Source organism: Anolis carolinensis, chromosome 4 (genome assembly GCF_035594765.1).
Source record: "Anolis carolinensis isolate JA03-04 chromosome 4, rAnoCar3.1.pri, whole genome shotgun sequence".
In the NCBI taxonomy this organism is placed as follows: Eukaryota; Metazoa; Chordata; class Lepidosauria; order Squamata; family Dactyloidae; genus Anolis; species Anolis carolinensis.
Genome location: NC_085844.1, coordinates 50,628,947 through 50,649,347, shown reverse-complemented (window position 1 = coordinate 50,649,347; position 20,401 = coordinate 50,628,947). Strand labels below are relative to the sequence as shown.

Below are 20,401 nucleotides of genomic sequence, written 5' to 3'. Positions count from 1 at the left end.
AGCTATGCAGTGGAAATTCTGATAGTGAGTAACATATTTTTACATCTCAAACTGTTAAGTGTCTCTCTGTTTTGTCTTGTTTCCTTATATTATCATTGGAAAAAATAAAAGCATACTACTCTCTTCCTTTATGCACTCTAAGCATTATACTGGTGCATGATTTTTAGACCATTGTGTCCTGAAGATGCTGAGTGTCTTCAGAGAACTTCAAAAATATTAAGATTTTAGCTGTTTTTAATACCAACATATAAACCCAATCACAAATCAGATGATATCCCAGTTGTGGTGTTTGATTGTCAGCAACCCAAACACTTTGGATTAGATAGGTCCTTGCACATCATTCTCTTTCTTCTTTAGGGTATAAAAAGAAGTTATTCCAAATAGAGGAACTCTGTGGTGTATGTGTTCCTAGAGATGAGAAAGAAAAAGAATGCTTGTAAGCTGATTTTTATTATAGTATTTGTGTTCAATATTCCTGTGTTTGTGTATGCACCTTCACATTGCCTGTTGATATATGGCAGCCCTATGAATTTCATAGGGTTTTTTAAAGCAAATAATATTTAAATATTATTTTGCCAGTCCCTTCCTCTGATGTATAACCAACAGCACCAAAATGTATACTCCAGCTAAATACCACAAAAGCATAACCAAATATTTGACCTAAAGTAACATTCATAAATAATGTTAGCAAGTCTCCACCTCCTGAGTTCTGGAAAGTTAGAACTGAAACTAAATTTCGTTTGTTTTGCAATTATTTCTCCTCTTGCCAAAAAATTACATCATGCATACTTATTGTAAGATGCTGCTGTTTAGCCTCATCTGTGAATTTCTAGGAGAGCAGACTCATCACAGCTGCTTAGCAAATACATATCTCTTAGACACAGTATCTGAAATGTCTTGCAGACAGATAGTGTCCTCTGGGAACCAATATACCATGCAAATCCAATGAAGCATGACATGCCTGTACACGTGTGGAGAATATTAAAAGAAAGGGAGAAAACATTATTTTAACACGCAATGCCCTCAAGTTGAGCATACAGTATAGACAAAGGTGTGCCTTTTATAAGAAGATAATCGGCTTCTGATCAGAAATGAACATGAACAGTAGTAAGTATCGCATCCAAGGGTTGACCTTATCTCCATAATTTGCAGACAGAAAACTCTGCCAGCTATGGCAATCATGATTCTTGGAGAGACCCCTGGATGTAGCCCCTTGAAAAATTGCTATCAGTGTTTCTTGTTATGGGAACATCAATCATTTGTCCTGGAATGTATGTGGTTCAGGAATCATAAGGCTATGAACTGTATCTCCAATTCCCCTCTTACAAATTTTGTTTTTGTCTGGATCAAAAAGAGAAACCTGTGATTATGCAACTGTCTGACATTAACTCCAAACAATAATGAACACTGTGTCCATAAAATACACAAAGAAAAATTCTCTGCAAGTTGTGTAAATGAATGCCAAGCTGACCTAGGTCTCCAGGTAGTTCAGTACCCACTTAAGAAGCCAACAGATGGAGTTTTGTTGCAAAAGCAATAAATTTAGCTGTTGAGTTGACAAAAACTCTGCCATTTTGCTGTGATTTTTTTTCAAGATGCACTTAGAAAGTTGACATACCAAGCTGCAGATTAGTTTGGAAACAGTCAGTAATGATTATTTTGCTATTCCTTGAACCAGACCTTGAAGTTAGGAAAAAAGAAGAATGCCCCTGGACTCTTTATAACCTAGGGATTATAAATTGGGAAATAAAAGTGTTGAGGTGTTAGGTGTTGGATTTCTTAATCCCCTCTCCCCACTCAACCAGTTGCACAAATGACCTTGCCTGAAAAGAAGGATGCCATGCTGAGTAGCCGGTAGCAAATGATGAATCTATTTGACCTGTATGGTGATATTACATTTAATGTCAACAATGGGCAGCGTGTATAGAGATTATGAAAGCTAGAATCTTTTGTCTTAATGCCTGGTGGACAGGATCTTAAAATGTGTCCCACTGTGAAGACAAGTCTTTTCTTTTCCTTATACTGTATAGGGCAATGAGAACACCCATTGCTCTGCTAGAACATGAAATTGAACGTTTTCCGTGGCTGGTATAGGTATTCATGTATTCTGGCTGCATAAATGACAGTGAAGAGGGGGCCTCTTTGTATGCTGCATTCCAAGAAATATTTTTTTCCTACCTGTACTTGACACAAGATGTGTTTTCCAGGTTTTCATAGACTAATGACATGTCTATGTTTCTAAATTTTTTAATTTGTTCATGAAGCTAATTTTTTTCTTCTTTTCCCTAAACTCTTCCTTACATGTTCTGTGCCCTCTCCTGTTGTGTTGTGCCCTATAGCTGCTGTAGATTTGTATGATACACCGGGTACAGGAAGTTGGTTTAGATTTCCATGAACTATTTTTTAAGCATAAGAATACTTAGAGCAGTTTAACTGGACATAAGAAAGCATCTGTTTTAAATTGAGAAAAGTGTATTGGTGATGAGGTATATGTTGATGAATAATCACAGTATCTTTAGAAAGAAATGGAAAGTCCAGTTCATTTTAAGGGAAACACAATAACAATTGCTTGAGATGACAGAACTAGGAGTCTTTGGTCTGATGAGTTGTATTACTTGTTAAAAGCAATTAAATGTGGCTTCTTACAATGTCACCTCTTGGCCATAGTAGAGTATGTGTTATGTTCTGGATGCTGGTATGTGTGTGTGCTTGAAAATAAAAAAATGAAATTTTAAGAAAGAGGGAGTTGATCTGTCAGATCTTTGTAACATCAGCCAGTTGTATGAAGTGCCTTCTGTTCAGTTCTAAAAGTAGTATAGGATTGCTGCACTCTAATTGGGTCAGAAGAAGTTGCCATTCATGCATGTAGCTAACATAAGCATGTTTGTAAATATTGTCTGTAACCCAGCCTGTGACTGTTGAAAGCACTGAAGACTAAATCAATACCCTAGAAAATTAAAGTATGGTTGTATCTAAAGGAAACAGTGAATCAGTTGTATTTAAAGGAAATCGTGAATAGGTGGGAAACTGTATTTTAGCTTTACAGTAAGTGAGTTACAGTAATAGCTGGGGACTTCTACTGCTTTTTAAAAACGCCACCCCATTCTTCCCCATACTAGGAACTGTAAATCATCTATCTATCAAATAGAAGTGAAAATACATTTTTGCATAGACTATGTATGCATGCTTCTGTCCATGATTATATTATTTTCCAAGATGGTTCCCACATCCAGAGAGCTCTGTGACTCCCACGAACAACAGCTCTGGACCAAGCTTGGCACACAGTTAGAGTAGCAAAAATCTTACTACACCAATATACTACATTATATACACTCCTACTGTTGTACCAATGGGAAGTAACCATGAAGCATAGAATAATAAGCAGAAAATTACATATTTATTGAAGACATGGAACCCCAGTGGCGAAGTGTGTTAAAGCACTGAGCTGCTGAACTTGCAGACCGAAAGGTCCCAGGTTCAAACCCCGGGAGCAGCGTGAGCGGCCGCTGTTAGCTCCAGCTTCTGCCAACCTAGCAGTTTGAAAACATGCCAATGTGAGTAAATCAGTAGGTACCGCTCCGGCAGGAAGGTAACGGCGCTCCATGCAGTCATGCCGGCCACATGACCTTGGAGGTGTCTATGGACAATGCCGGGTCTTCGGCTTAGAAATGGAGATGAGCACCAACCCTTGATTCAGACATGACTGGACTTAATGTCAGGGGAAACTTTTACCTTTTTTGAAGACACATGAATATATGTAGAAATTTGCTTTTAAAATAGTAGTAGGCAATTAATCTACAGTATAATGAAATATTTATTTTATTTATATATGTATTTAAATAAATAAAAGCAATACAAAAGTACAACATAAAACAATATTAAAATAAATACCATTAAAGTGCACTATAATACATCAAATATAGACAACTAGATTGGATCCAATCCAATTGGCTAAGAGTTTTGCCATGATTAATATATTTCAATCTTTAAAGTTCTTGTCAGGATAGCCATAATAATTGGAGAATCTTAGGTCTTTCTCCCTCTGTGCAAAGAAGCGGACCCTGCCCAGCTTGGTCCAGCAGGCCGCCTCCTCCCTGGCCTTCTGTTCCAGGTGCTTCATCCATTCCCGAATGGGCCGCTGCTCCTCTGTAATGGGTCGGGAGACCTCCATGGTGGGATCAGGGGTGCTCCAGGGGATGAAGGTGTCCCCAATATAAGGTGGAGATGGAGGGTTTAGTCTGTTAGGGGGTCTCCATATCTTCTCCACTGCAGGAGTAGTTTTGGGAGGGATTACTGTGGCTCTTGAGAAGGCCCCTCTCCCTCTGCTGATTTGGGGAGGCTGAGAAGGGGGCAAGTTGGATTGAAGCACCTGCCTGGCTGCTGTTGGTACATAGGAGGGTCGGCATTGTGGTAGCCTCATGGCTGGATGGGAGAAGAGAAACTCTGGTGCTGTTTCTTTTACCTGGTGTGGCTTCATTTTGAGTGATTCTGGCTGAGGCATGAAATAGCCAGATGGCCTTGCTGCTGAGGTGGTGGTGGAGGTCGAGGCTTGTGGTATTTGGGGAAATACTTTCCCACATCCTCTTCCCATGGCAGACACCAGTTGTTCTGAGACTCCTCCAGATGGCCTCTTGTCTGGAAGGGTCGTCTTTGCTGGAATGATTGGGAATTTCTTTCCCAAAGGATGGAAAACCTGGATGGATTCTAGCATCTGCTGTGCCAGATTACTCTTTGGGGCTGGCTTGTCAGCATCAGCAGATGTTGGCTTTGCTTCCCTATTCTTCCCTTGCCCATCTTTTTTGCATGGTACTCCCTCAGATGTCTCTCCATTTGATATGAGCTTTCTTTTCCTGCCTAGATTCTCATCCAGTTTCTTGTCCCACTTTTTCTGTTTCTCCCCATCAGAGCCTGAGGAGAGGTTTTGAGAAGAGGAGATTGAGGCTGAAAGAGAGGAACAAAGTACAAGTTCAGCTCAGTTAGCCTTCCCACACCTATAAGCAAAGTCCCATTTGAGGATAAAAGGAGCCTCTGTACCATGGATGGAGAACATGGCTTTCTCCTGAGGTTTTTATAGCTCCCAACCCCATGCCTCCCTTAGACCATTTTATCCTGACTAGAAAATCCTCTAAGATGTATAATTTGATGTCTTAGTATGCTGCAAGTGGCCACTAACCTTTTCAGTCACCAAGCAATGTTCTTCAGCTGTCCATTGGGATCTGGAGAACAAAGTTTCCTTCCCCTTACACAAGTAACTAAGGATGCAACAAAATATAATGACAAAGGTCCTACTTTGGATTGTTGCATTCCTCCTGTAGCAGGTTAAATATCCTCCTGTGCTCCAGTTACCAGTTGAACACACATATGTAATTTTAGGTTGTAAAGCCAATCTTTAATTTCAAAAAATAGAGGTATTTACCTTTAAAGTCTTCCACCTTCATAGTAGTAGTAGTAGTAGTAGTAGTAGTAGTAGTAGAAAGAGGAGGAGGAGGTGGTGGTGGTGGGGGAGAAGGAGGAGGAGGTGGGGGAGGGGGAGGAGAAAGAGGGGGATGAGGTCTCTGGGGAGGGTTTGGTTCCTCCTGTTCCAGAAGAGAAGTCATGCTATTAGTTGGAATGTGTGGGAAGAGAAGCCTACGTAGAGAGGAATAGCCCTCTGGAAGGGGAATGTGGGGCAAGGGGGGCTGGGGGTATAAAATCAGGCCCATTCCCTCTTGGAAATGGGATGGCTGAATAGGGTAAGGTGTGGCTCGGGTAGAGTACTGAAGCCTCCCGAAATTTCTAAATGCCCCTTGTGAGCGAAGTGATTCCAATGGGTGTGACATATGGAAAGAGGTGGAGGGTTGTGGAAAGTGAGAAAGATAGCAGGAGGTGGAGGGTTGTGGAAGAACATAGTGGGAAGTGGAGGACTGTGGAGGGAAAGGAACATAGTGAGAGGTGATGGGTTCCTTGGGGATTGAAAGGATGGGTTGAGCTGGTTCTTCTGGCAGCTGATTTGTTGTCTGATCTGTAATATAGAAAGAAAGAGGTGTAAAAAGCAGTCTCCAAATCAGCCACATGGGAGACACCTGGCCTAAACCACTAAGAGATTGTGCCCCAGGTAATCTCACTGGATCCGAAAGAAGCAATGAGATACTTGGACTACTCCTAAGAGGAAACAACTGTATAGGATCTACTCCATGCAGCCGGCATTCAAAAGAACCCACAGAACTGGGGCCATCTCAACACCCTTTGAGGTCACCATAGCAACCCGAAGATTCTGGGAAGGCAGAGAATGTTATGATGCAAAAAGGGTTCTACAGTGAGTGTCAGTTGGCCAGACTGGGTTGAACAGAAGGTGCCTGAAGGTCTAACAGACAACTCAAGTCAAACCAAAAGACTAGAAAGTCAAACCAAAACAAGACTCCTGAGTGCTCTCTATCAGCTGAAGACCTCTAAGTACAGGCACATTTCTGTACATTTTTAGAGACACCGGGATCACCCTTAAGTGACTACACTCCCACAAAGTCAGGGTCCCAAGCCTCCTGGTATCTTCCAAAGGCACTTAAGTACTTTTACCCCTTCCACCAATAAGCAAAATAACCTTCTATAGCATCTAGAAAACATTTATATAAAGTTGTTGCCTTGTTAGCCATTGCTTTTCTTCTCTTCTCCATTTTAAGTGTCCCTCCCCCTATTTCACAAATCGGAATTGGTTTTGCCTCCTTGGCCAAATCAATCCCCTCCTGAACTCTTTGTCCAACCAAAGTCCTGCTGGCCATTCTGGGACACCTCTGTGCTCTGTAATCCTGATTTTTCCTGCTTTACTCTTTTATTTTACCTATTGATTAATTGTCAAACCTGGCTCCCTGTACTGGAGCATACATTCTCAGGAATTTTGTCTTCTCTAACCTGTCTTCATCCTTTGGCTTCATCCTTTCTCCAACCCCAACCCCATCCTTTCTCCAACCCTGAGCATTTATTTGGGTCAATTCTGAGAATAAATGATTCAGTGACCCACCTGATCATCTAAATATCCCTCTTTCCTACCTGCCATGTTGTCTCCAAAGCTCTGCTCAAGTTCTCTGAACAGTAGACCAAGACCACAGCTCCTGACCTTCTCGCTGTTTGAGCGTCCGGTAAGGAGTGGACAGTTGAACGATCATGAAGATGTGAAATTGTTTATTTCTGTTCCTATAGTAACCTTGGAAGTGTGGAGGGAGGGGCCAGGAGGAGAAGAACCATCACAGGTTCTTAGGAAGGGAGATTCCATGATGGCCGTTGGAGGTTGAGTGGACCCAGGGTATCTCCAAAGATCAAGGGAAAATGTAAATCCCATTAGCTTTCATGGTGGACAACCCATCATGACCAACTTTACATAGTCTAGGAGTTTGGGGGCAATTGAGTTTGGGGGTGATTTGAGGGATGATTGGAGTTGCAGTTCATCCCATATCCAGAGAGCACTGTGAACGCCATCAAGTACAGATCTGGACCAAACTTGGCACACATTCCCACCATGACCAATTTTAAGCACTGTTGGGGTTTGGGGGCACTGACAGATGATGACGGAAGTAGTAGTTTGCCCACATCTTTGTACATTTCCAAATAAAATCATTCATAACTTTTAAAAAATGACTGCTTGTAATATTTATCATTGCAAATTACATCACCCAGCCATCACTGGATACCAAAGCTAGTCTATCTATATCTACATCTATCTATACACATAATAAAAGTGAAAATCTGTATGTGTGTATGTGACCGAAGTGTCCACTTTCACATACAGTCTTTTGCCTCCACAAACAGCTACAACCAACAGTGCTAAGTACTAGGCTTGTCCGATCGATGGAAAAAATGTTTCAATTCTCGTTTCTAAAGTAGGGGGTGCCGGCGCTTCGATATAGAAAGTATTTCCGAATTTTTCACCCAAAAATTTCAGATATTTCTGAAAATTCGTAATGATTCTTAATGTTTCTAAAATGGTGGACGCGCATGCGCAATCACCAAAAAAAAGGAAACCAGGAGGGACTTTTACAGGGCTCCCCCACCCTCATTTCTTGAGCTATCCTCATCAAATTTGGTACAGTGGGAGATCACATTCAACATTCTTTTCTCAATAAATTGCAGAACGTTCCCTGTCTCCTATGATTTTTGGCGAATTTTCATAACTTTTTATAATACACTATTTTTTAATATTTGAAGAAACCTGTTCCTGGTTTGAAAGTCTTATTTCCTATTCAATTGGGTTCTTATCACTGTAAAAGTCCCTCTTCTACTTGTGTAGACTTTGGATTAGAAACGCAGCACATGCCAAGCAATGCTTTGGCAGGAGTGCCACTGTCCTTTGGAAACTATAAATTGCCTTTGAACCTTTTGATCAATGGTGCCACTGGCTGACCTTGTGATTGCAAAAATGAAACTCTGGCTGAGGACTTTGGATTAGAAATGCACAACACGCCAAGCAATGCCTTAACAGGATTGGCAATGTCCTTTGGAAACTATAAATTGCCTTGGACCTTATTGATTGATGGTGTCCCTGGCTGACCTTGTGATGGCAAAAATAAAACTCTGGCCGAGGACTTTGGATTAGAAACGCAGCACACGCCAAGCAATGCCTTGACAGGATTGGCAATGTCCTTTGGAAACTATAAATTACTGTGGACCCTCTATTGAATCAAATCAATGTCTGACTTTGTGATTGCAGAAATAAAACTCAGCCCAAGGCTTGAGATTAGAAACGGAGTGTGAGGGGAGCAATGCCTTGGCAGGAGTGCCCACGTCCTTTGGAAACTATAAATTGCCTAATGCCTCTTTTCAAGCAAGGACTCTTTGCCAGATCCCACAAGCCCCAAGCCAATGCAATATTTATTAGCCAAAAAATATACACAATCTCGAACCAGCAATAGAAGCCCAAACCCTTACCAGACCCAAACCCCTCTGTCTCTCTACAGCCAGAACTTTACCCTCTCCCCCTCAATGCAGGCGGCTTGTTTGCTTGCGCAGCGCACCACCCTCTCCGCTCGGAAACCCAGCCCCAGAATGGCTCGCCAGGGCTAGGGAGGGGGCTTTTATGGAGATCTTCCATGTGGATGCAGAGGACGCTAGCCCCTACCTTTCCATCGTGGAAGCCTCTGATTAGCCTGGGAGCAGCAGCCATTTTAGGCTGCGCTAGGCTCCCATTCAAGGTAGGTTGCAGGAACAAAAAAAATTTAAATTTTTTTTTTAAAAAAATATATTAAAAAACATTTTTTAGGGGGAAAAATTTAACAAAACATTAAGACACAATTAGAGAATGGGCCAACGATGGTTCGAATTACATTGTCAGTTGCGCCCAGGGTCAGCGTCTCAGAACTCGATTCAAAAAGCGAGAACAATCCGAAATAATTCCAATATAAGAATCATAACGAATTTTTGGACAACCCTACTAAGTACCCACCAAAAACACTCCCTTCAATGACATTTCAGGTTATAGTGAGCACCATGAACATGTAGCCCAAACCCTGCCAATGTCCTCCCCAAACATTATGACCCACCACCCAATGAGGTTTTTCATTCGGGAACAATTTCAACCTAGATTTTACGTGTTTCCTCCACCACAGGCAGGCATCCCAGTGTTCCTTACTCTCTCCATTGGTGTAAAATTTGCATGATCCTACCCACTGCCTCTCCCTTGACCCTTTCCTACTCTTTTCAACTCTGCATAACAAACAGCAGCAACTAAACATACTGGAGGAGTTTGGGGGATTTACTCCACATGATGGAAGTTGTAGTTCACCATGCAACATGTCACATCACTGTGATTCCCCCCCCCCTGACAATTGTTCTAGACCACATCTGGCACACAGAACTCCCATGACCAATGAAAAATACTGGGGAGCTTTGGGGGAATTCACCAAAGCTGTTGTAGGTACTGGGATTTATAGTTCACCTGCCACCAAAGAGCACTCTGGACCCCACCAACGATGGCCCTGGAACTAGCTAGACACACAGAACCCTCATGACCAACAAAAAATACTGGAAGTCTTTGGAGGGATTTATAGGAGTTGTAGTTCATATGTAGTTCACCTACACCCTATGAACCAAAACAATGATGGATCTGGACCAAACTTGGCATGCATTCCTGATATGCCCAAATTTGAATACTGGTGAGTTTGGAGGGGAATTGACCTGGACATTTTGGAGTTGTGGGTGCTGGGATGTATAGTTCACCTGCAATCAAAGAGCACTCCAGACCCCACCAACGATGGCCCTGGACCTAACATAGCACAAAAAAACCCCACTAACAAAAACGCAGGAGGGCTTTGGGAAAAATTCGGCTTGATTTATAGGAATTATAGTCCACCTACATCCAGAGAGCACTGTAAATGCAAACAACAATGGATCTGCTCCAAATTTGGCACGCATACCAAATATGCACAAATTTGAACACTGGCAGATTTGGGAGGAATTGGCCTTGACATTTGTTAGTTGTAGGTACTTCGCTTGATAGTTCACCTGCAATAAAAAGGCCCTCCGAACCCCACCGATAATGGACCGGGATGAGACTTGGCACAGAGAACCCCCTTGACGAACTGAACATACTGCAGGCCTTTTTTTTTGGGGGGGGGGGGGAATTGACCTTGATTTGGAGAGTTGTAGTTCACCTACATCCAGAGAAACAGTGACCCCCACCAACAATGGACTGGGACCAAACTTGGCACAGAGAATCCCCATGACCAACTGAACATACTGCAGGGGTTTGTGGGAATTGACCTTGATATTGGGAGTTGTGGTTCACCCTTACCCATAGAACACTGAACCCTGCTGATGTCGGATCTGCACCAGACTTGGCACACAAACCCAACACGGTGCACTGTGCATACAGACCTAGTTTGGGGGTGATTGACGTTGGCATATGGGAGTTCACCCTTATCCAGAGAACCCTGAACCCAGCCAAAAAATAGCCCAGCCGTCAAGTGCCCTTTTCAAATAAGCCGGGCACCGCCAGGTTCCTAAGCTAGTATATAATAAAAGTGAAAGTATGTATGCATGCATACATACATGCATGCATATATTTTCGAAGATGGTTCCCACATCCAGAGAGCCCTTTGACTCCTGCCAAAAACTGATCTGGACCAAATTCAGCACATATATCTAACATGACCAACTTAAAATGTTGGTGGGATTTAGGGGGGGGGAATTGACAACTTAAATATTGGTGGGGTTTAGGGGGAAATTGACACATTATGTTGGGAGTTGTAATTCACCCATAATAAAAAAGGCCTGTGAACCCAGTCGACAATGCATTTTAAATACTGGCAGTGGGGGAAATTGACCCACAAATTTGGGAGTTGTAGTTCACCCATAAACAAAGAGCACTGTTATCTGAAACAAACTCGGCATGCATGACCAACTTTGAGTGATGGTGGGGTTTGGAAGGAATTGACCCATGATGTTTGGGAGTTGCAGTCCACCCACATCCAGAGAGCTCTGTGAACCCCACTGATAATGGATCTGAACCAAACTAGCCACACATGTCAATCATGACAAACTTTAAATGCTGGCAAGTTTATGGAAAAATTGAATCATGCTGTTGGGAGGTGCAGTTCACCCAAATCTTTATGCATTTTCTAAAGGGATCATTCATAAAGTACAAAAACAATGACTGCTTCTAATATTTATCATTACAAAAGACCTAATCCAAGCATCACCAGAGACTTAAGCTACTTATGAATAAAGAGAAGAGTGCTACTACTATAACACTGTAGAGGGAGTTCTGTGGCTTGTAGCAGACCTTAGATCAACGCCTCCCTCTCAAGGTGCTGTACTGGTATTGGAAAGTGATAATGTTCATGTCTACTCACCTCTGAGTAATCACAACTATTTTTGCAGTCTAGATGTAGATAGTGAGAAGACTTTATTCCACATTCCAAACAGATGTTCTACTGCTACCATCCTGGGGAGCCACACTGCTTTCTTTCATTATTAAACCTATCAATTTTGGAAAAGAATCCTGTATGTATATGTATACGTAGTGACTTGCCACTTCTAACATGGTATCTTTGGGAGGACATGTCTGGAATGCATAGTTCATATAGCACCTAGTGTTGCTAATGTTGTGTGATCCTGGAAGGTTGAACTTCAAAGAAGTTACTTTATAACTTTTGTACTATTAATGGCATATCTAAATCGATCTTGTTTATAAGTTGAAGGAAACATTACAGATTTCGAAATTACCCCATAAATAAGTTGAGAGTCATTCCATGGAGAGGGGAAAATGTTGGCAGTGCTTCAGGGGACCTGCCCTATAGTCACTGCTTTCACCAGCCACTGCTGAGACATTTAAAAAGATGTTTCACTGCTCTATTCAGAAAAAAGGGACACTGGCATCACTAGGATTGATGTCACCCAATGCTGTAACACATGGTGACACACCTTGGAACTGAGCAGATGGCATAAGCCAAAATAACATTAAAAGAAGAGCAGGAGCAAAGTCTTTTATTACGGTCAATGGAAGAAATTCTGGGTCTGCTTCCCATTGGTCTATTTCAGAGAGTTGGGGTGGGGGGAGGTCAGTTTTTCTTTTAGGTTCCCCTGTGATGGACTAAGTGCTTGTCTTTTGCCACTCTACTCAGAGAAGTGGATTGTTCCCTTTTTGATAAAGAGTTAAGGTACAATATTTATACTGACCCATAGATAGATTGACTCAGATTTTTTGCATTTATTTTTGACATACATTTCTTAACTTATACATGAGTATATGGTAATCCTCTACTGGTTTCTTTCTCTTGATAATAATGCCAACTACAATTGTTACAAAAATGCTTCACTCTCATAAGGTGGCTCATTTATCTCTTTAATACATAATTCTGTTTTGTTCTGTTTGTTCATATGGTGTTTATCCTTATGTTTGTTGAATAACTTACCTTAAAATGTTCTCTGGAACAGAGATCTCTTTTGAAGACTAATGCTTTCAACATGGAAATACAGTAGAGTCTCACTTATCCAACACTCGCTTATCCAACGTTCTGGATTATCCAATGCATTTTTGTTGTCAATGTTTTCAATGCATTGTGATATTTTGGTGCTAAATTCGTAAATACAGTATTTACTACATAGCATTAATGTGTAATGAACTACTTTTTCTGTCAAATTTGTTGTATAACATGATGTTTTGGTGCTTAATTTGTAAAATCATAGCCTATTTTGATGTTTAATAGGCTTTTCTTAACCTCTCCTTATTATCCAACATATTCGCTTATCCAACGTTCTGCCGGCCCATTTATGTTGGATAAGTGAGACTCTACTGTACACAATAAGCTCCCCTCTGAAAAAGCATCCCCTTAGTTCTCTTCTTTCAACTCCCCTCTGTTTCTGATTCCTATCACCATTGCTTATATGGACAATGCAAGGTAACAGATTTCTAAGCAGAGATAAGATGAGACACTATGGACACTAAAAATGAGAAGGAAGCATCTATTGGTATCAAAACAGCTATTATTAAGGACTTATGTGTGCTGCCTAAATAGTGCAAATAGATAACTGGCAAGTAGATTGTGTTGTAAATGTTTGCTTACCTTAAAAAAAGAAATTCATACATGTGCTTAGAAGGAACTCCACAAACTCAAAAGAATACTGTTTGCTTACAATTATTTGTAGGCCCTCACAAACATATATGTTTCAAAATTAATTACTGGCTATTGTTTTATATGGCTTTCTGGTTTGTTTTGTTTTTATATTTTACTTTTTGCTACCATTTTATTTTTGGAGAAAGTAACATTTAAATTGTACTTGTAAGAACACATTATCAATAATATTGAGTGGTTTTGCTTTGTTTTTGTTTTTGTTGTTTTGTTTGTTTTGTTTTTTGGAGTGACAAAAAGCTAATAGCCATGTAAGGGGGGGTAAACATTCTGCTAAGGTTTTGAACCCAGTTTTTATAGGTTATGCTACAACCTTGAGATGTCACAACCTGTATGGCTAAACACTGTGCACAAAATAGCAAAGCACTCAACATGGACCCTGATTTGTTGAAATTAATGAAGATTATGCAGCACCAGTCCTTGATGGGATTGTTCCTATTGTTTTTATGGCCTCATTCATACTGAATGCAGCAAATGTTGATTACTGTAATTCAAATCTGTCCTTCTGCTGACAGTCTGAACATCTCACGGTACATTGATCATGTATGGGGGAAATGGGAATGGAATAATAAAGCTTTTAACAAAGAAGACTGGAAGCCAAGCTGTAGGTCAGTTACTGCATGTTTGTGGCATGTTCTGTTGGCCAAAAGAAAAGTAGAATTAGATGCTAGGATCAATGTAAATGAGGGAGGGTTGTGCCCTGAAGTCCAGCTCTATCGAGAACCAGGCAGATTTCCCCATAAAAGCACAAGATCGCAATGGTAAAACTTGAGCTTATTTATTGTACCTTTAGTACACATTTAGAAATGTTGAGTGCTCAATAAGACGTAAGACTGATGGTGTGAAAGCAAATTATATGTGTAAAGTGAAGAGGTAAAAGTATCTGACAAGCCTTGGGATTGTGGATGGTGGAAAGGGAGAGTTTAACTCTCTCTCTTTGTGGTCTGCTACTTGCATCAGAAGGAAAGACTCCACTTGTGCAAATGATGGCAATAGAAGAGGTGTGAGTTTTGTTAGGACCATAATTAATCTTTTTCTTCCCACTCTCTGTGGTCTGATATCTCTTTGTATACAATTTACATTTTATAATGGATGTGCAACAGCTATTGCTTATCTTCCGTTATGTGCTGCAAAAGCAATAGAGTCTAAAACCACCTGAAAGACAAGAAAGTACTATTATCATGCAAACTTTTGTGTAAAATACAGCCCATCAGTTGTATCCAGAGAATTGAACTATAGTCGATAAAAGCTTTTCCTGAATAAAACTTGGTATACATCTTAATAGACTTTAAGTACAATATGCTTGTACTTCTCTTATTTGGATAATCTGAAGGTTGATTATGACTTTTTCGGTAATTTATTTCAATAATGTTTTTCTTTTTAAACAGCAGTTAGTTACATGATTGAAAATTAAGCCACATAACTATGTGAAAAATAAATACCCACACTGTGGATAAATTTGATACCAAGATGCATGTTGTTTTTATGACTAGTTCCATGATAAATTCTTTGTTATCTCAGTTAGTGACATTGTGATTAATATAATTATGTTCTCTTGCTTTAGGTGCAGCTTACTGCCAATTCATGGACATGTTATTCCCAGGGTGTATTAGCTTGAAGAAAGTAAAATTTCAAGCCAAGTTGGAACATGAGTACATTCATAACTTCAAACTTCTCCAAGCATCATTTAAAAGAATGAATGTGGACAAGGTGAGTCCAGAACATTTCAGTTGAGAATTTTGATATCAGAAAAGCATTTATTAGTCACTGTATTTTATTTATTTGAGCTATTCTTAGTTTAACCTTTATTATGTACACTGTTTGGGTGGCCAATGAATAAAGTTTTCATTTTTTGCAACTATAAATCACTGTTATATATAATAATAATACAACTTTATTTCTATCCCACCCTATCTCCCTCAGGGACACGGGGCAGTTCACAGCATACAGAGGCAAACATTCACTGCCATGAAGTGCAACCAAAAAAACCATATAAGCAAACCATAAATCAAATATTAACATATTAGACATGACCATCAGACAATAGTCAAACATTACAGCAAATTACAGCACAACTAAAAAAATTCATGTTTTAATGAATAAACATTTAAAAACAACTTAAAATTGAGACTAATAATAATAACAAGTGCAACAAATGTTAGGTGTATTAACTATCAAATTCTTCACATCAGAAGGAACTAGATTCTGAATGAATTGGATATTGTTTCATATGATATAGAGGAAATAGTTTTAGACTGGTGGGCAACTACTCAAGACAAGGGAGTTGCATTAGCCCTTCAATAGCCCTTGGAGGGTGGCATTCTCCACTGAACATACTCCTGCAAAAAGCATATTTTGCCCCTCCAATGCCCTGCAAAGCCCTTAGGTAATGTGAGGGACATGTTTTTGGACCTTCTTGGATCTCTAGATCTTGGTTCTGCTCATTTCAAAGTTTCTGCATTAACAGCTCCAGTATAACAGCTGCTGTGAATCTTTCACTATGGGTCTGGCTCAAGTGGTACACTAGTGGCACCCCTTTTTGATATTTACAATTGTCTCTGGTCAAAGCCACCCCACCAGTTTGATTTCTTCCAGTGAACAAAAATTTGAAGAGTTACTAATCCTGATTTAGCTGAACACAGCTCAAGGTGGACACCAGTGTTTTCAAAGTCCCAGTTAATAATTGCATCATTTCATTCCTCCCCCATTATCATACTTCAAACCTGTTGCCTATCCTACTGATTTGCACAGTATTCCATTCTGTATTTTGTTGTGCCCTCTTTTCCAAATAGAGTTATTGATATGATATAAATAGGAAGCAGAAAGTATATTTTTCCCAGTGGAGATATATTCAGGTGTATGCAACATATTTTATAAATGTGGTCTTTCATATACTTAGTTATTTTGAAAAATGATCTTTATTCTCGCTTATGTGATATTTAATGGTTTACTGACCTACATGTCCTGTTAAAAAAATGTGATGACAAAGTGAATCTCTTTCTGCTTGTTTAAAGAGCATTGGAATCACAGGGTACTGACCTGTAGTAAATGTCTTCAGGCTTGATGCAGAGAATTAAGTATATGTGATTAAGCACTGGATAATCCTGGCTACGTGACTGCCAGATATTTCTAGATAAAATAGAAGAAGACAAATACCGGACTATATATTTGAAAGGTGAAATGAATGGTCAGAATAAATGAAATTTCAGAAGCATGTTAGAATATTAACAATGTGTGGTGGATACTTAACTAACTGGAAACCTAGATAGCAAGCCAATATTGTATATATACTTTATAAGTATATATATTTAATAAGTGGAGTCCCCGGTGGCACAGCGGGTTAAACCACTGAACTGCTGGACTTGCTGACTGAAAGGTTGCCAGGTTCGAATCCGGGGAGCAGGGTGAGCTCCCGCTTTTAGCCACAGCTTCTGCCAACCTAGCAGTTTGAAAACATGCAAATGTGAGTAGATTGATAGGTACCGCTCCAGCGGAAAGGTAACACCACTCCATGCAGTCATGCCGGCCACATGATCTTGGAGGTGTCTACAGATAACGCCAGCTCTTCAGCTTAGAAATGGAGATAAGCACGAACTCCCAGAGTCGGACACGACTGGACTTAATGTCAGGGGAAAACAATTACCTTTTACCTTACTTCATAAGTGCCTTTCCTTGTACTGCTACCACATAGCTTTTAACATTTAGTCATCTCACTATGAGTGTTGCATTGGCATTTCCCCCATTTTGATACAGTAGAATTGAAATGTTTTGGTTATCATTTTAAAATCACTTACATTTTTTCTTTCTTCTTCATAGGTTATTCCAGTGGAGAAATTAGTAAAGGGACGCTTCCAAGACAACTTGGATTTCATACAGTGGTTTAAGAAATTCTTTGATGCTAATTATGACGGGAAAGAGTATGATCCAGTGGAGGCTCGGCAAGGTCAAGATGCAATCCCACCCCCCGATCCTGGTGAACAGATCTTTAATTTGCCCAAAAAATCTCATCATGCAAACTCCCCTACAGCAGGTATTGACCAATGTTGCATACTTTTGGGTTTTTTAAAGCCGTAATATTTCAAAGATTTGTTGTCTGTATGATGTGCTTTTAGTTTGACTTTGTCTTTGGTAATCTTGTAATACTGTTTGCTTGGCAGGATTTCTTGAGAGGTTTGCCAATGCCTTCTTCTGAGGCTGGAAGTATGTGACTTGCCCAAGGCCAACCAGTGGGCAAGTACTTGAGGCGCTAGAGTATCTCATTTGCAAACAAACAATTACAAAGAGACTTTTATGTAGTCCTCTGTCCTTGGCAGGAGCAATAGATCAATTCTGCTTGTGCTGCATGCCTCTAATGGTGGTCTATAACAGAGCGTTGCCAAATGTGCAATTCAGTGGATCATATACTATTACATCATATGTTGCTGTGTCTTTTTCATTAGTTTATGGTCCAAACGTTGGAGTTAGCAAACTCAAACCGTTAAGGTGATATGCCAGTTTTTTCTCTCTCTCCAAATTATCAAGTTGCATTTTATTTCACAAAAGGGATAAAATATGAGCTATTAAACTCCCAAGTGTAGGATTTGTACAGCTACTAATTTGCTTTAAATGATATAAATCTTTTCACCTGCTTTTTGTTTTTTTTTAAAAAATCAAACCTGTTCCAGGGTTTATTAGTACACTAAATCATTGATAATAAATCTCTTGAAGCTGCTGTTCTTATTGGGAAAACCAGGAATCTCCACAGGCTTTTGGAATCGTGACCTTTTTGGAGATTAACTAGCATTCGCACTACAGTATTTTGGAATAATCATAACCTTTGGAAAGGCATGACATTGTTAGAGATCATAACCTTTTGTAAAGTATGATCTTCCTGAGAAGAGTTAAAACTCACTTGGGTCAACCTTCTTCTTAGTGGTAAATATCCACTAGTATTCATGCAAGGCAATTTATATTTTTCTGCTGTTAGACTGAAATCACTGGTTATCTCTTTGAACTGTTAGGAACAAAAATATGCCAGTGCACAAAATATATAGCAGATCTTCAGAAGTGTTATCTCAGTTGCCCAAAAATATATATTTACTCCCCCATAAAATATATTGCTTTCAAACCATGCTCTCAAGAGACCAAGATATAAGTAGATAGAGGTAAAGGTAAAGGTTTTCCCCTGACATTAAATCTAGTCATGTCCGTCTCTGGGGGTTGGTGCCCATCTCCATTTCTAAGCTGAAGAGCCGGCGTTGTCTGTAGACACCTCCAAGTTCATGTGGCCAGCATGACTGCATGGAGCACCGTTACCTTCCCGTCAGAGCGGTACCTATTGATCTACTCACATTTGCATGTTTTCGAACTGCTAGGTTGGCAGAAGCTGGGGCTAATAGTGGGAGCTCACCCCGGTCCCTGGATTCAAACCTGGCAACTTTTTGGTCAGCAAGTTCAGCAGCTCAATGATTTAACCCACTGTGCCACCAGGGACTCCACTTATTAAATATATATACTTATTAAGTATATATACAATATTGGCTTGCTATCTAGGTTTCCAGTTAGTTAAGTATCCACCACACATTCAGATTTGAATCGCCAACCTTTAGGTCAGAAAGTTCAGCAGCTTAATCTGCTGCACCACCAGGAACAGCTAAAATATGTGTAGTCTTCATTAAGAGTTAACATACTGTATATACTCGAGTATAAACCGACCTGAATATAAGCCGAGGCACCTAATTTTACCACAAAAAAACTGGGAAAACATTGACTCCAGTATAAGCCGAGGGTGGTAAAATACATGTAATAATAATAACAAATATAGGAAAATAATACATGTGATAATAAATAGAGTAAAATAATAAATGCAATAATAATAATAATAAGATCAGAGTGAAATAATAATAATAATAATAATAATAATAATAATAATAATAATAATAATAATAGATTAAAATAAATGTAATAGTAGCAACAATAATAGAGAAAAATAATAAATGTAATAAAACCAATAATAATAGAGAAAAATAATAAATGTACCATATATTCTCGAGTATAAGCTGACCCAAATATAAACCAACCAGGACCCTCACCCGAGTATAAGCCAAGGGGAACTTTTTCAGTCTTAAAAAAAGAGCTGAAAAACTAGGCTTATACTCAAGTATATACAGTAATTGGTTTATTTACAAACTGCATGTATTTAACATACAGGTACATTGCTTATTCGTTTCATGTTAACTGAATAATACTTAAAACAGTATTATACTGTACTGTACTTCGACTGACTGTACTATATATATATATCTGCTGCAAACAGACTCGTATATTAATTTGAACTTCACTGCAGCATACTGACTGTACTTCTGTTCTAACTGACATCAACAGACTTCACTGGCTCCTAACTTCCAACTGACGTCTGTACTCAAACTGACTAAAGCCCCCACTGACTGGACTTAACTGATTCCAACTGACATCGGATTCAAACGCATTCTAAAATGGAGTCTCACTCTCAACATTCTAAGATCAGAGTCACATGGTCTATTGTCCCTCCCACAACCTCTAACAACACAGAGTTAGAGGAAAATGCACACCAATGTATACACACAATTTAGTTAACAATCTCAATTATAAACATCACAAATAACTAGCATAAGAGGCTGTAGAAGGTTGCTATTCCCAAGAGTTCTTGATGACAGGCACAGAAATACATACCATATATACTCATGTATAAGTCAACTTGATGTATAAATGGAAGGCAGGTTTGGGACCAAAATTATGGATTTTGATATGGCCCTTTGGATAAGTCCAGGGTCATTCCATGAAGAGGG

General features: G+C 39.7%; 2 protein-coding genes across 6 annotated transcripts in view; one reads left to right on the top strand and one right to left on the bottom strand.

Annotated features, from left to right (window-relative positions):
• mapre2 (microtubule associated protein RP/EB family member 2) overlaps window positions 1–20,401 on the top strand; it is a 123,726-nt gene that overhangs the window by 84,526 nt on the left and 18,799 nt on the right. For all 3 annotated transcript variants that reach the window (XM_003223509.4, XM_062979356.1, XM_062979357.1), the window contains 2 exons: window positions 15,160–15,305; window positions 17,412–17,625. In XM_003223509.4, coding sequence (XP_003223557.3) covers window positions 15,160–15,305; window positions 17,412–17,625 — 360 coding nt within the window. The remainder of the gene's footprint in view (window positions 1–15,159; window positions 15,306–17,411; window positions 17,626–20,401) is intronic.
• LOC134298613 (ras-associated and pleckstrin homology domains-containing protein 1-like) lies at window positions 3,804–20,079 on the bottom strand. 3 transcript variants are annotated; one of them, XM_062979353.1, is made up of 5 exons: window positions 19,930–20,079; window positions 16,635–16,724; window positions 11,817–14,750; window positions 5,417–6,001; window positions 3,804–4,941 (listed from the first exon to the last, which is right to left on the bottom strand). In XM_062979353.1, the coding sequence occupies exons 4-5, from the start codon at window positions 5,817–5,819 to the stop codon at window positions 3,980–3,982; spliced, it is 1,365 nt and encodes a 454-aa protein (XP_062835423.1). In that variant the 5' UTR covers window positions 5,820–6,001; window positions 11,817–14,750; window positions 16,635–16,724; window positions 19,930–20,079; the 3' UTR covers window positions 3,804–3,979. The 3 variants fall into 3 exon arrangements, with proteins under 3 accessions (XP_062835423.1, XP_062835424.1, XP_062835422.1); XM_062979354.1 differs by having other exon boundaries at window positions 11,817–11,943; XM_062979352.1 differs by lacking the exons at window positions 11,817–14,750; window positions 16,635–16,724; window positions 19,930–20,079 and having other exon boundaries at window positions 5,417–10,588.